The 15,124-nt window shown below is 34.9% G+C and overlaps 1 protein-coding gene across 3 annotated transcripts in view; it reads left to right on the forward strand.

Moving 5' to 3' along the window:
- The window catches only part of ERBB4 (erb-b2 receptor tyrosine kinase 4), a 1,156,853-nt gene extending 1,142,369 nt beyond the window's left edge, over positions 1-14,484 (forward strand). For 2 of the 3 annotated variants that reach the window (XM_082691066.1, XM_082691067.1), the window contains exons 26-28: positions 2,259-2,306; positions 3,067-3,364; positions 6,185-14,484. In XM_082691066.1, coding sequence (XP_082547192.1) covers positions 2,259-2,306; positions 3,067-3,364; positions 6,185-6,630 — 792 coding nt within the window. In that variant the 3' untranslated portion in view covers positions 6,631-14,484. The remainder of the gene's footprint in view (positions 1-2,258; positions 2,307-3,066; positions 3,365-6,184) is intronic. The other variant, XM_082691068.1, reaches the window with a different exon arrangement.
- The last annotated feature ends 640 nt before the right edge of the window (positions 14,485-15,124 follow it).

Consider the following 15,124-nt stretch of genomic DNA (forward strand, 5'->3'; position numbering starts at 1 on the left):
TGTCTTCTAATATGCAATCGTAGAATTCAAATAAATTCACCGCAGCTTCGTCTTACTCTTGCCTTTCTTCTGATAATCTCCAGTAATATTTGATCGTTCAGTATAAATTACAAAAGGCCAGTGGTTCTATCTCTGTCTCTCCTAGTGTCTCATGGTATCTCCAGCATCTACCATAGTTCCTGTGCTTTCACAGTAGAGGTTTAATAAATATTTGTCAAATGCTTGCTCAATAATTGGGTTTTAATAATAGGGTAAAGGCCAAGGTCTATAATATGATAAAGTTCCTCCAGGCACTAGTCGTATTTCCCATACCATCTCTCTATTTTCCATATTACTGGATTATATGGCAAATTTCCCCTCAAATTTTATGAAAAAGTGTATTTAATTTTATATTTTTCTAAAAGATAACAAAATATACCTATACTGAAAATGATGTGGAAAACAGGGAAGCATTTTTTTTAATTTAAAAAAAAAATTTTAAAGATTTTATTTATTTATTTGAGAGAGAGAGAGAGAGCATGAGCAGAGGGAGAGGCAGAGAGAGAGAAGCTGACAGGGAGCCCAGGGCAGGGTTCGACCCCAGGACCTTGAGATCATGACCTGTGAAGGCAGATGCGTAACAGACTGAGCCACCCAGGTGCCCTAGGAAGCATTTTTAAATGCCTCTTGATAAGTAGCTTTGGCATTTTGATTGCTTGACTTTAAAAATCTGATTTAGCAGATGTGAATGCTTAAATTTTTATCTATCCTCTATGTTTTTATAGTAGTACACAGCTTACCAAGTTCATTTCTATACACCTTCTTACTTTGTCTTCATTAAGATACAAGGAGTGAGAGGCCAAGGATAAAAATGAGATCTGAGGTGCTTCACGACTGACCACATCACTTGTAACTGGAACTGGGGCTAGAGATCTGACAAGTCATAAAACAATGTGTCTCCTGGACAATACTACCTCCTATGCTTAGCATATTAAATATGTCTCTAAATATATCTTCAAGACGTTCTTAGTTATTAGAGAAGGAAAGAGATCAATAGTTTCTATCCCATCTTGTAAATGACTGAAGTTTTGAAGAGAGTTAAAATGTAAACTTAATGTAAGATTTCAGACCTTGGTCCTTGATTAGTCCAGGAGACTACGTTAATTATAAGAAATTGTGTTATCTGGTTGCTATTAATTTACATTAAACAGTTAATCTTCATGGAACCATATTTTTCTTGGAGTTTGTTTTATGAATATCTAAAGTGAAAAACACTGGCCTGGAATAATACTTAGCCGAGTTTCATACATGTATGCAGAGAATGCAAACTTCCTAAAAGCAACGATTTTTATCTGCATTATTCATTATCTCCGTTGTCCAGGAAAGTGCCTGGCACATAGATAGTAGATTCTCAAGAAATGTATGTAAAATATGTATATTATTAAGAAATGGTGTTGATATTCACATAACCCCTCTACTTACCCTAAGGAATATTATCCTTAATATTTATCATATTTTTATATCTACTTTTATTTAGCCCATAGGATGAAGTATTAAGTTATAGCATACAGATGCCCTTTTTTTAAAACTGAAATCTAATTTTAACTGATTCTAAATACATGAAAGTAATGTATGCAAAGCATAGTTCCAGGAAGATAATTAATTTTCCAAGATTTTCTTGTTTCTTAACTTACAAAAAATCAGACTGAAGAGAAAATAGTATGTATTTTTTTTAAAAGGAAAGGGTAAGAAATTGACCCTTTGCTGCAATAGTGAAAATAAATGTAACTTGGTAATAAAAATTATTCAAGGAAAATTGAAACCCACTTCCATCTCCTTGTGGATAAGTTTCTTTTTATAAGAGAGAATCAGTGCTGTGGTATATGGCCATTTTAGCCATACAACATGTAAGAAAGGAAAGGGTTCTTTATTTAAAACTGTAGTTAATTATTTACCATTATTGTCTTTCTTCTAGGGTTAATCAGAAAAATATTCATTATCAACTTAATTTTTAATCTATTTAAAATTTTACTTTATTTCTATATTATTTTTCTTTTCAGGTATTGAATTAAAATATTTAATATTCTCAAAACATAAAAATTAACTCATTTGTAGCCAGAGTGCATAAAATTTTACCATTTAGCAAACTTCACTGTTGTGCATGTTTTCCCCTTTGGTTCATACAATTCATGTGGCTTTTCTTTTCTTTTTTCTTTTTTTTTCTTTTCATTCATATTACCTCTTATTATATCCATCATTCCATTTTTCTTTCCTATTAGAGTGAAATTGGACACAGCCCTCCTCCTGCCTACACCCCCATGTCAGGAGTAAGTATTTCATGATCAACCTTCATCTTTTAGTATTTTTGGTCTTTGCTTATCATGTTTCTTCTCTCTTGTCTCCCTATAGTTTCCTCATTTTGCTTTTGCCAACAGTGAGTTAAGAATTTGCTATAGATGGTAGAGCTGGCTTTGTGGATATGTTTTATTTCTGTAGATAATCCAAAACTGAGAGGCCAAGCATCAAAAGTAGCTTTCAATTTTTTCTTGAAGGGTTTACCTGGACTCAGAAATTATGCTTCTAGTTGAGGAAGTTATCATTATTTCCATGATTATAGGTTGTGTGCTAAAAAGTCAGAGTCTCTGTAATGATTCCCCTATTTGGGTACTTGGGGACTCAAAATCATGGCAACCACAGAAGAGAAGGCAGGAAGAAAATATCACCATCCGAATCTCTGTTCTTAATGTCAACTGTCTACAGTTAATAATGCTTTCATTTGTCATGAAATTTGAATTATATATCAAAAATAGGTGACTGTGGAAAATAACATGAAATAGTTTATATGAGATCATGTGCTAGGTGGTAAGTGACATTTAAATATGTATTTCCAAATTCTTTCCCCAGGTTTACTTTTAAAGAAAAATTGGAATTTTAGGTGGTTGTAACTCAAACTTGTTAGCTATTCAGGGGAAACAATTAAGAAACTCTGGCTTTTGTCTGAAAGACAAGTTTTACTATCCTTTTGGCTATTTCTTTTTTACAGTTGTTTCTAATAACTCCTGTCTAAATGTGTCTCTCTATTGACAGAACCAGTTTGTATACCGAGATGGGGGGTTTGCTGCCGAGCAAGGAGTGCCTGTGCCCTACAGAGCCACAACCAGCACGATCCCAGAAGCACCACTTGCTCAGGGGGCTACAGCCGAGATTTTTGATGACTCCTGTTGTAACGGCACCCTACGCAAGCCAGCGGCACCCCATGTCCAGGAGGATAGCAGCACCCAGAGGTACAGCGCTGACCCCACAGTGTTTGCCCCGGAACGGAGCCCACGAGGAGAGCTGGATGAAGAGGGTTACATGACCCCTATGCGAGATAAACCTAAACAAGGTACAAACAAAATGTGCAGAAATGATTGTCATTCTGCATTTCACTTCCATCAAAATGAGCAATATAATATAGAAGGGAAATTGCCAAACCACTGGACATCGTAACATTTGTGACCCAGGAAAGACCTGGGCTGTTGCTCTTTGTAGCATACTGTCCAAATCCACAACATTTACACCATCTGAATCTCAGGTACCACCTGATTAGGAATATGATTTTTAACAAGATCCCCATGTAACTCTTATGTGAAATCAAGCCTGAGAAGCACTGATCTAAACTTACCTTCATAGGAATATCTCTATTGAATATTTGAGTTAGGTAGCACATCGCAAGATTTTAGAGCCATGGCTTTATTGAACTTACTGTTGAGTTCATAAAGACTGGTATTTTGATGGTACCAATAAAAGATTTGTAAAGAGTTCTTTACAATCTTGCATCATTTGAGTGATGTTGGTCATTATAGGAGATTATGATTCCTTATATGATATGTTTCAAAACTAAAGTTCTGACACTACGTTTACTTATGGGTATACCATCATGTCTTGAAAATAATTCAGTTTGTGGTTCTACAAAGCTCAGCGATGACTGTACAAATTTACTAGCAGAAATATTAGACATACAAATCAAATGGCTTTTTCAGCTTTGAAAAATCCACTTTCCTTCCATATAACAGCATCACATGAAGGAGAAGATGGATAATTGTTATTAAAAATTAATGATTATGTCTCAGAGTCTTCAAAGTCAAGTAAACTTTAAGACTCCATATGAGGGCCCATTATGCTTTTGAATATATGATTATGTTTAATTTTATAAAATGCAATTAAGGGATCCCTAAGTACACATTATAAATAACTTATTAAAGAATATCTATGTAGAGGCATAGATAGGTATTACAATACTGAAGAATTAGATGCTTTGGAAGAATTAGATTGCAGACCACTACTGACACAAATGTAAGTTTTGAGAAGGTTTGGCAGATCACCCTAAAAGTACAATACTCTCTGGGAAGAGTTTCACCTCAACCATAGAGTTGTTTCTCCAAGTAGATAGATAAGTAGATTGGATTGATCAAAGGTACTATGAACCTTCTAGGAGAAAACACAAAACTTCTGAGTCTAAAGACTCACTCTAGAGCATCCCTTGATTTTGTCTCTGAGTATAAGCTTCTATAGAAGATTATTGTACACCAGCCTACTTCTCAGAGAGCAGAGAATGTTAGTACAGACATTCTTACACTTTCAGTTAAGAGGTTTCAGAAAACTGGTAAGGAAAATCAAATTCTGCTTCCCTTAGAAGCTGTTGTTTTTTGGGGTGTTTTTCCACACATTTTTCTTAAAATGACCATTGCTTTGAAAACCGTTCAAATTCCAACATGCTATCAAGTGAAAAGTACTCCCTACTCCTTTAGGGACAATAATGAAAATAGTACAGTAGAACAAGAAGGCTGCTCAAGGGATTTTCAATCTGAATTCTAGTTCAGTACTAGTTGTATCCTTCATACATCATTTAATCTAGGCTTTCTGTTTATAAAGCTGAAAAAAATATGGCTTCCACTTCCTTCCCTACCGGGTTGTTGTGAACATGACTTAAGTTCCTGTCATTCCAATATATGATGGTGGGATAGTCATTACTATCTTTTAACTTGCCCATTATGCTAAATACTGAAGTATATCAAGCAGGCCTATATCCAGGGGCAAATCACCCTGACTTGATGAGATTATTTTTCTCTACTTGTCAAGCTAAGTATAGGGAATAGAAAAGAAAGTTTGTTTCAGAATGGTGGCATCTCAACGAACAGTTGTGCTCTTTCCCTGCCCCAACACCAAAATAGGAATAGCTAAAGTATCATATCTGTGTCTACATTAAAAGAGAGGGCAAGACTGTCTACTGTATATGGGAATAGAGGCCTATATATACTCTCTACATAGAGGTGGAATTAAATTTAAGAAGAGCAGCATTGATTAACATCTTTTTAAAAAATTCCAGGTCAATATTCTGTAGTAATTTATTAGATTGAATCATGCAAAACAGCCACTACTATGAATGGTTTCAACCTACAAAACAATTACTTCATATGATCAAACTAACAGCTTGTTAGTTTGTGATTATGGTTAGCTAGTGGAAGTGAATGTTCTAATTACACTTTATTCTTAGGCATATGTATTGTCACACAAGTCAATTTAGCAGCATGTTAGATATCAATCAGGTTTTATTAGTTGAGTCTTTTCTTTAGATATTTCCTTTCCTATGTGTAAAGCTTTCTGGGGAACATCTGTAATCAAATCCATTTTACCTATATGGACATTATAGCAAAACACACAGACTGAAAAATGTCATTCCTTCACTTCATCCATTCATCTTGGCATGGACTTAAGCTATAGACATTTTGATTTTCCAGTACCCTTTTTAGGAATTCTAATTTCTCCACATTTCAAAGCTCTTTAATATGGATAGATTGTCCTATTTTTCAACAACAACAAAAAATACTGACTTTTAGAAAATGGAAGCATTTAAACAAGTAGCCTCTTATGTAGGAGAAACAAATGCAATTAGGAGGAAAGAGGAACAATCTAGAAGACAGGAAGTCTGCTTCCCGACACTTTAGTCATTAAGAGTTTTGGCCCACCTACTCTTTCTTACTCTTTTGTCATATGACAAAAGTAATCAATGAAGTAATCAACGAAATGGTTTTTGTGAAAACTCATGAAAACAAATCCATGGCTTAATTGGTCTGGAAAAAGAAGATAACCATCCTGTACAACCTTGGTCTGATTAACACATTCCAGAAAGTAGATATTGACTAATATTTGTGTATTCCCCCAGAATACCTGAACCCTGTGGAGGAGAACCCTTTTGTTTCTCGGAGGAAAAACGGAGACCTTCAAGCTTTGGATAATCCCGAATATCACAACGCTTCCAATGGTCCACCCAAGGCAGAGGATGAGTATGTGAATGAGCCACTGTACCTCAACACCTTTGCCAATGCATTGGGGAATGCCGAGTACCTGAAGAACAATGTACTGTCTGTGCCAGAGAAGGCCAAGAAAGCATTCGACAACCCTGACTACTGGAACCACAGCCTGCCACCTCGCAGCACCCTTCAACACCCAGACTACCTGCAGGAGTACAGCACAAAATATTTTTATAAACAAAATGGACGGATCCGGCCTATTGTGGCAGAGAATCCTGAATACCTCTCTGAGTTCTCGCTGAAGCCCGGCACTGTGCTGCCTCCTCCACCCTACAGACACCGAAATACTGTGGTGTAAGCTCAACAGTGGCTTTAAGATAGAGACACACCCGCTCCAATTTCCCTGCCGCCTCTCTTTCTCTTACAGTCTTCCTTCTATTCCCAAGGCCAGTAGTTTTGACACTTCCCAGTGGAAGATATAGAGATGCAATGATAGTCATGTGCTTATCTAACTTGAACATTAGACGGAAGAACTGAAAGAGAAAGATAGGAGGAACCACACTGTTTCTTCATTTCTCTGCATGGGTTGGTCAGGAGATTGAAACAGCTAGAGAAGGACCAGCAAATAATAAGGCAATACTGCCTGCTGTCAAGCTAGTTCTCAATGTTTTCTCTTTTTCTCTTTCTTTCTTTCTTTCTTTTTCTTTTTCTTTTCTTTTCTTTTTTTTTTTTTTTTTTTAAAGCAGGTGACTGAAAGACCCATGCTATCTGTTCCTACCTGTAGGAACTGATCTGTATATTTTCAGTACCCTTGGAAATCGTAACAAATTTTCCATTAGAACAAAAGGATAACCTTTTCTATAACATATGATAGTAACTGAGATAGAAAATCCAGGTTCTTTTCCCAACGGTTTCTATCCTGATAAGCAAGAACGGACAACTCAGCTTTCATAATTTCTTAACTTTCTCAAAGTTATAATAAGTAATTATGTTTGGAGGGATATTTTTGGTCTTTTTGTTTCATTTTGTTTTCCTTTGGTCTGTCCCTTTATATTACTTTTACCCCCATATATTTTGACTTTAATTTCTGATTGGAAATATTTTTACATCAGAGCTTCTTATGTATTGTTATAAATTGACAGAACTGTAAAAAAAATTTTAATATGGTGCAGTGACCATTATTTTAAATATATAGCCTTCAAATTTAGAAGGGGAGGCCAAGACACTAGTCAAGTGTAACATCAAATCTAACTGTTGTGCTTTACACTATTGAATATGTATCCCCACTTCCTTTACATTCTTCAACATTTTCTTCTCCATAAATGACAGTAACAAAGGCAGTTGATAATGTAAAAAGTAAAAGGGAAACTAAGAGACAGTTCTGTGTGGTTCATGAAAACTACTGACACTTTCAGGGGTGGTCCAATGGGGAATCCATTGAACTGGAAGAGACACTGGATTGGGTATGTCTAACTGGCAGATACTCAGAAATGTAGTTTGCACTTAAGCTATAATTTTATTTGTTCTCTTTCTGAACTCCATTTTGGATTTTGAATGAAGCAATATGGAAGCAACCAGCAAAATAATTAATTTAAGTACATTTTTTTAAAAAGAGCTAAGATAAAGAAAGACTGTGGAAATGCCAAACCAAGCAAATTAGGACTTTGGAACAGTATCCAGAGATTATGGTGAGCGGGCCAGCACATTACCTACAAATGATATCACATTTGCTACACAAGGAAAGTTATCCAGTTTGTATACTCCACATGAAGGAATGTAAGTAAAGATTGGCTTGATTCCATGGAATTTCTAGTATGAGACTCTATTTATATTAAGTAGAAGGTAACTCTTTGCACATAAATTGGTATAATAAAAAATACACAAACATTCACAGTTTATAGGTAGGTTCTTGGGTCAAAGGTTGTAAATAAACGTGAAAAAATTCTCATGTAATTATTTTAATATCCAACATACTAATCTTTTGATACTTTGTATAATAATACTTTCTTCAAATATATCATCCTAATTCTAGAACCATCTTTTTATGTATAATTTTTAAGGAATACCTACTAAGATGAGCAATGGGAACAAATGTTAGGAATGAGTCTCCTGGAACAAGAAAATCAGGTAGTCTCTCTTTTCTAAGAAAATCTGCTTGGACAGTCATATGAATTAATTTTATTTTAATGTTAAAATTTTGGCATCAAATTCAAGTCTACTGCCAAAAAAAAAAAAAAATCAATGAGACTAAAAATCTTTGTTGGTAAAGCAGAGAGTTTACAGAGAGGGAAAAAAAATGCAAAGAGCTCTAGGTTTCTTCCTGTTTTGAAAAAATAAGTCAATCCATCCATTCAACTCCCTTATTTTTTCAACTGATAATTATTTAGAGTCTACTAAAAGCACTGTGTAAGTGGGGAATATCAACATAAATGCAATATTATCCCTAACTTAATGATTTGAAGTCAATTTATTTAGAATAACATTTGAATTTCCCCCATAAATTCAAGGAATAAGATTTTATGGACTACTTTGTGAGCAGTCATCATAAAATCCATTGTTTGTTAGAAAACCTAGTGTGAACTCATTTGGAACACAAATTAAACAACCTACAATTTACCAGATTTAACAAATAAGATAGTTTCATCCAAACAGGATAGGTAATAGAATTGGTGGAAGGATATTGCCTCACTGGCTAATTGACCTATCTGAATTCTACTTTGACCATTAAGTCAACAGTAGGTGTTGTTCTCTAGCACAGAACATTGGAGGCATCAGGACTGGTTTCTTACTAAGTTATGAGGAAAAAGGTAAGCTAAAAGAGTGAAGTGGAGAAAGGGAGAGGTTTGTAAGACCCCTTCTAATGAGGTTCAACATGAACTTTTCTGAGTTGAAGACACATAATGACTTAGGGGCTACAGCCCAACAGCTTCAAATTCTCTCACCCATTCAGAAGAGTCTCCAGAGAAAGGGGACCTCACATAATTTCTTGTAAGAATTTGGATATAAGCCTCCCTTTCCAAATAAGTCTGTACCAACTTACCACTGACAGCACCCTTTTTGGCTACTAGAACTTTTTTTTTTTCCTTCTGATTTACAATAGTCATGGTTTCTTCTGGGATATGGAAAACAGAATCACTTATTTTGAGAAGGAAAGAAAAATAATTTTCTTACTGTTAAGGTAATAGAATGTATTCAGTGAATGTAGTTTCCTTCATTCTAAGAACACAAAACCCTTATACATCAGGTAATCTACCACTAACAACTAGAGATAGATGCAAGTGTAATCCGAAAAGACCCAAAATGCTTCACAAAAACCACTTTATTGTTCCTTTTGAATGATTTCTATAGTACATTTTTTTATTTTAGTTGTTTTTGTCAACAGGAAAAATATATTTCGATGTGTATGAAAGGAAGAAAAGAATTGTTTTACCTGTTCCAAAAAATAACTTACTCAACCCAGCAAAGTGAAATTTTAAAATGCCATTTGAAGCCTGCAAAGTGCATCAGAATATCAAATCTCAGAGGCCAGTTGTAGCAATTCGAACATGCAGAACCAATTAAGTAAATCTGAGGAAAATTAGCAGTGAAGTTACACAGACTATATTTTTTAAGTCACCAAATAGCCGATCTTGGGGAATCCCATCTACAGATAAGGAAACACTGTATAACTAAATGGATGTTTGAAGAGCCATTCTTTGGTTCTTACGTGAGAAAAGATGTTCTCTAAATCGGAGTAGACCCAGAACCACAAAGCATCCTGCACCATAAAGAGGTGCTTGGACTACTGAGTAACATTTGGTTTTCCAAATTTTTGTGTCAGAGGTTAGGGTGAGAGTTCTTTCTCAAGTAATATTCTTGAAATTGAATTAAAAACAATGCAAACTCATATTTTATTAAAATATTCAAACTAAAAATATGAGCTTCTCTTTTAGTAGATCAGAAAGAATGATTATTTGTATAATGAGAAACAGAAAAGAAGAGAAGTGCTCTAAATGTTATGAGGTATGTGTTAATACCTTCTAAAAGTGGGATATGACATGAAGATCATGCATATTCCTAAAGCTGAGCACAAATCAGTAGAAGGTCTGTGAGGTTCTGCTGCTAGATGAAGTCCAAAGGGCTATCAAATGCTTTTTGAAGTGTCAAGGTGAAAGGAAAAATAAAATTGCTTCAGCCCGACAGGGAAGGATGTAAATACATGTTTTCTAGAGCTAACTAATCTTTATTTCAAAACCTGAATTATTCATCCATCTATAAATGTTGATTATTTAACTAGTATGTAGTTCATAAGGTAATAGAAAAGATGATCATGAGAGCATGTATATAGCTGGGCAAAACCATGATAATGCTGTAAGATGTAGATTTAGTTAGTTATCAGATATTAAATGATTTTAATATTATTAAATAAATCAAACTAGAAAATTAACCACAAACTACTATGTAACAAAATAAAATGCAGGTTATGAACACGTAGGATGGATTTTGCATAGTAAAAAATAAGTTTGCCATTTAAAATTGTTATTTGTTAGGTTTAGCAGAAAGTAGGCATATACAGAGCTGGTTCCACTTGTGAAAATTTGTTTTAAAGCATTGCAATTAAATTTTTTCTCATTCACTTATTCTTTTGCCATCTTTAATTGCATTAACTATGAAGAGAATGTTTTTTAAAATTTAATTTGCAAACACCACCTTGCAGAGTTTAACAGACAAATATGTTATATGACTTTAAGTAAGAGGTCTTCAAAACGAAGTAAAGGAAATGTAAATGTTCTATTACCTTATGCAGAGAAAAAGACTGAGTGGTGCCCTTTATTTAGTAAACAAACAAAATGCATTTAATTTGTGAAATATCCCTTTTTTCCCGTGCTACCTTCCCATTTCCAAAAACAAAAAGAAGCAATTAGTTAACAATATTCTGATAAATAGTACAAGCATTTCAAACTGCTGTTATTTCCATTATTTTGGACTCTAGTTATTAGACTGATGGTTTTTAATATTGCAAATGAGGAGTCCAGGTGTATAAACTTCTAGTCATTAGAAAGCCAGATATACTAACTTCTGTATATGCCAAAGGCAAGAAAATTCTGCTGTGCCTCTTTTTGTGTATATGGACTTTGAAGGGCAGCCTTGTACCCATGTAGACACATGAAGGCAGACTCGTGTCTCCTGATTGCCATTTGCATAAGAATGAATGACATTATACAGATGTGGATTAGATGTGATTTTAAAATAAAAGTCCTCAGTGGAGACCTTGATTTTACTAATATTACAATGGGGCCAGCTTTTATACTTCTGGGTAGAATGAATACAACTTTTCTAATCCCAGAGATGCCTTTGCAAGAATAGTTCTCTCCATACTTAACAGCATGAAGCTAATGTGGGCACCACGTTGGGTCAGGAACTCTTGAGTTTGTATGGACAAATGGCTTTTAACATCATGGACTGCTTCATTCTTTTCATTAAAAGGCAAGTTTTTATAAAATAGTAGAAATCTCAGACACTGTTCAGGTGCCACTGTTTTTGTAGAGGTACAAAAATGTAGGCTGTGTCACTTTTGCAGACTCCTGCCTCACCTCTTTCCTGCCAGGTGATATGTTGGGCAGAAGAAAATGCTTCTCTTTCAGTTATGAGCTGAAAACACTCTAAGCCCCAGCTTCCTGGGGGTTAGACCCATGCTTCTCTTGGAAATTACCCCTTGACGGTCAACTTTGTGAGTAAGTGATTATCTTATTAGGAGTTACAGAAAATTAATTTCTCTCAAGATTTAAAGAAAAATACCACCCTTGCTTCTTTCCCCATTGACACAATCACCTCTCTTCTCTTTACTGTCTACCATCCTTTTCAAAGTGGCCCTCTTGAGGCTGTACCTCTCTGAAGCCATAGTGGATCTCTGAGATCCCATACATTGCTTTGTGGAAACACTGACTTAGCCTCTGTCCTCAAATGCCTGACTTTTCTATAAATGATTCTAACAATGTGGACATTGTTAAAAATACTTCTCAAAGAAATTATTGCACAGAGTATTCTTTATAATATAAAAATTACGTTATTCCATAAAGATCGATTCTCTTACAATATCCTTCTCTGCAGGAATTTGAGTCGAGTCAGCCCTGTGATGAATCTTGAAACTCACATATGTGCACGTACCCGTGGTAGGACTTAGATTTAATCTTTTCATTAGAAACTTAGATATAATCAGAAGTTAGTTTTGCCAACAAATTAACTTATTTACTTTATATATTTATTTTATTCCTGATCGCAAATATTTCACAGCTGCTGTACTTTTTTTTCATAAATGAAGAGTCTTATTATCAGAAAGGTAAAGGCTATTCAGCTTTGAGACCCACCTGTAATTCTTTATTGGACCATTCATCTATCTGACCAATACATAATGGGGCAGTTTCACTGCAACAAAAATCTATGTTATCTAGTAAGTTGCCACCTTTGCTCTATTTTTGATTTTTAAGGACATTTTTATTTCAATGCTCTAACAAATTTTACCCATATCGTCTGAAGTGGTTTTATTTGTACAAATATACAAATATAAGGAAACCAAGTTTCGTACCTGTAGACAATAGTCTGACTTGTCCAAACCACTTTGCCTTTACTGCTATTTTTATCCCTAATGTGTAGATGTTTCCCCCCAGCCTGCAGCTCTTTGGAAATAAATCAAATCATACCTCCTACATATTGACATAACCTGGTTCTTGAGTATCATTTCCAGATTCTTCAGTTAATGGGGGTTGTACATTGTCCCTAATGTGAGAGTCATTTTCCTGTATATTTCTGGATCTCTCAGGGGCTGGGAGGGGGGGGGAGTGAGGGGACTACACCATAGCACTCCAAGAACCCTTTTGGGCTTACTCCAGTAATCAAGTATGGAAGTTATTTTCTAAGTGTAGATATGTAAGCTGTTCTTTTAAAGTAAGGTACTTTGAAAAATGTAGCATAAATTGGTACTGCTGTTAAATGGGTCGATTATAAAACTGAGCAGCTGTGTGAGGGCAGCTAACTTTGAATGCACACCTCACTGGCTGGTGTGTCTACATCTCCCGTTGTGACCACCAGGGACTTGCATTGCTGCATGTCGGAACTGCATCAATACATGGTATGACTAGTTCATCTCTTTTTTAGGCACCATTATAGCAAGATCAAATGAAAATGAGAACTGTCTGTCAGACAATTCATAGCACAAAAAAACAAAGTCATGTTAAATCGTCTCTCAAACACTCATCTCATACGTGCATCCAAGTAGTTGACTAAGATCAGTTCAGGTGATAAAGGGAGACATTTTACCGAAAAGGCAGAGGCTTATATACATTTGTATTCATTTCTTTATGTTCTTAACTTGTAAAAAGAAAACAAGCCCTCTCTCTTGTGAAGTATCTTCAAAGGGCAGGGGTGCAAAAATACCTAGCTGGTAAGCCATCAATGTTTCATTTAAATCCCAGTGTTCAAAGTTAGCTGCCTTTTTGAAATAAACAAACAAAAAATACTACTGTATGTTTGAAAATGTGAATAGTATTTTTATAGCTTGTTAAAGACATGGCTAGTTGCATTTGTAAATAAGGATAATGTTGCTTTGATTTTCTTTTGTGGACATCTTTATTTGGGACATAATGTCTTTAGGATTGATTTGTATATAAGTAATTGGCTTGTGATTGTTTCCTTTTGGTTGGAAGTTATCATTTTGACATTACTTGTGATTCTGTGTTCAGCACTATTGTGACGTGTTCAACCTCTGCACTCGCTTACACAATAGGATATGCCAATTGTGTGTGGTGTAATGTTATTTTGATCTTTTTCTATTTTATCTATGAAGGATTATGCACTTAACACATACTAACTTTTTTAATGTTAGGTCTATTTTTAGTATAATTTCCCTTATTCTTTCTTCTCTGCCAACCCTTCACCCCATTCTACTTTCCTTCCCCCAATTTCTGTTGTTATTTGAGAATGAGGGACAAACAGTATTTTAAATTTCTGTAATTAGGCTTTTCAGTTAGTTCTCAAGGATCCTCTCTTGGCTCTTGGGAAAGAATTGTACCTGTATAAGGCAATTATAGAATGCGACCTGCTTTGCCTCATTCCGTACTGATCATCCCAGCTGAACAATTTGAAAACTGTTCTGCCTTTTTGTTACATGAATCTGTCAGAAATATATTTTTAATTTAATATAAATGAAATTCAATAAAATATGAAACAAATGTTCTCTTCTGTGTCAGAAATTTGTCATACGAAAAACCAATTAGGAAAGAGGAAGATTTGTTCTAGATTTAATAATTTTAAGATGTGAACATGAGCTTATTTTTGTCCGCATTTATGAATGCCATTAATTATTCCTTGGAGCTCTTTGGTTGTTTGGAATGTGATACCTCCCATATGTTTTTACCATCTAACACATATGCCTATTGATGTGTACAGACTTATTCCTCCGTGCAGACTGCTTTATTAAGTTTTGTTTCTTTGAGAATTTTATATATATGTGTGTGTGTGTGTGTGTGTGTGTATAAAATATTTGGTAGGTGATACCCAAGAGAAGTAATATTTTCTTACAAATTTTTTTCTTTTTGCCCTCTTGGCAATTTACACAAATGGTTCTGGCAAATCTTTTGTTAAAAAGAATATCAAATGTTAGTACCATGCTTAAAGAGCAGGAGAGGGAATGGGTCCATAAATAGTCAATGAACTGACTGCTGATTTTAGATGAGCCTCTAGAAATGTGTGAGAGTAATTTTAGAGACACTGATGATGTGAAAATGTTCCTCTCTCAAGTTTCTTATTCTAACTTCTATTTCAAATACTGTTTTTTACTCCTTCATGCCTCCCAAGTGTAAGAATTTTAAGATTCC

This window comes from Mustela nivalis, assembly GCF_964662115.1.
Source record: "Mustela nivalis genome assembly, chromosome: 11".
In the NCBI taxonomy this organism is placed as follows: domain Eukaryota; kingdom Metazoa; phylum Chordata; class Mammalia; order Carnivora; family Mustelidae; genus Mustela; species Mustela nivalis.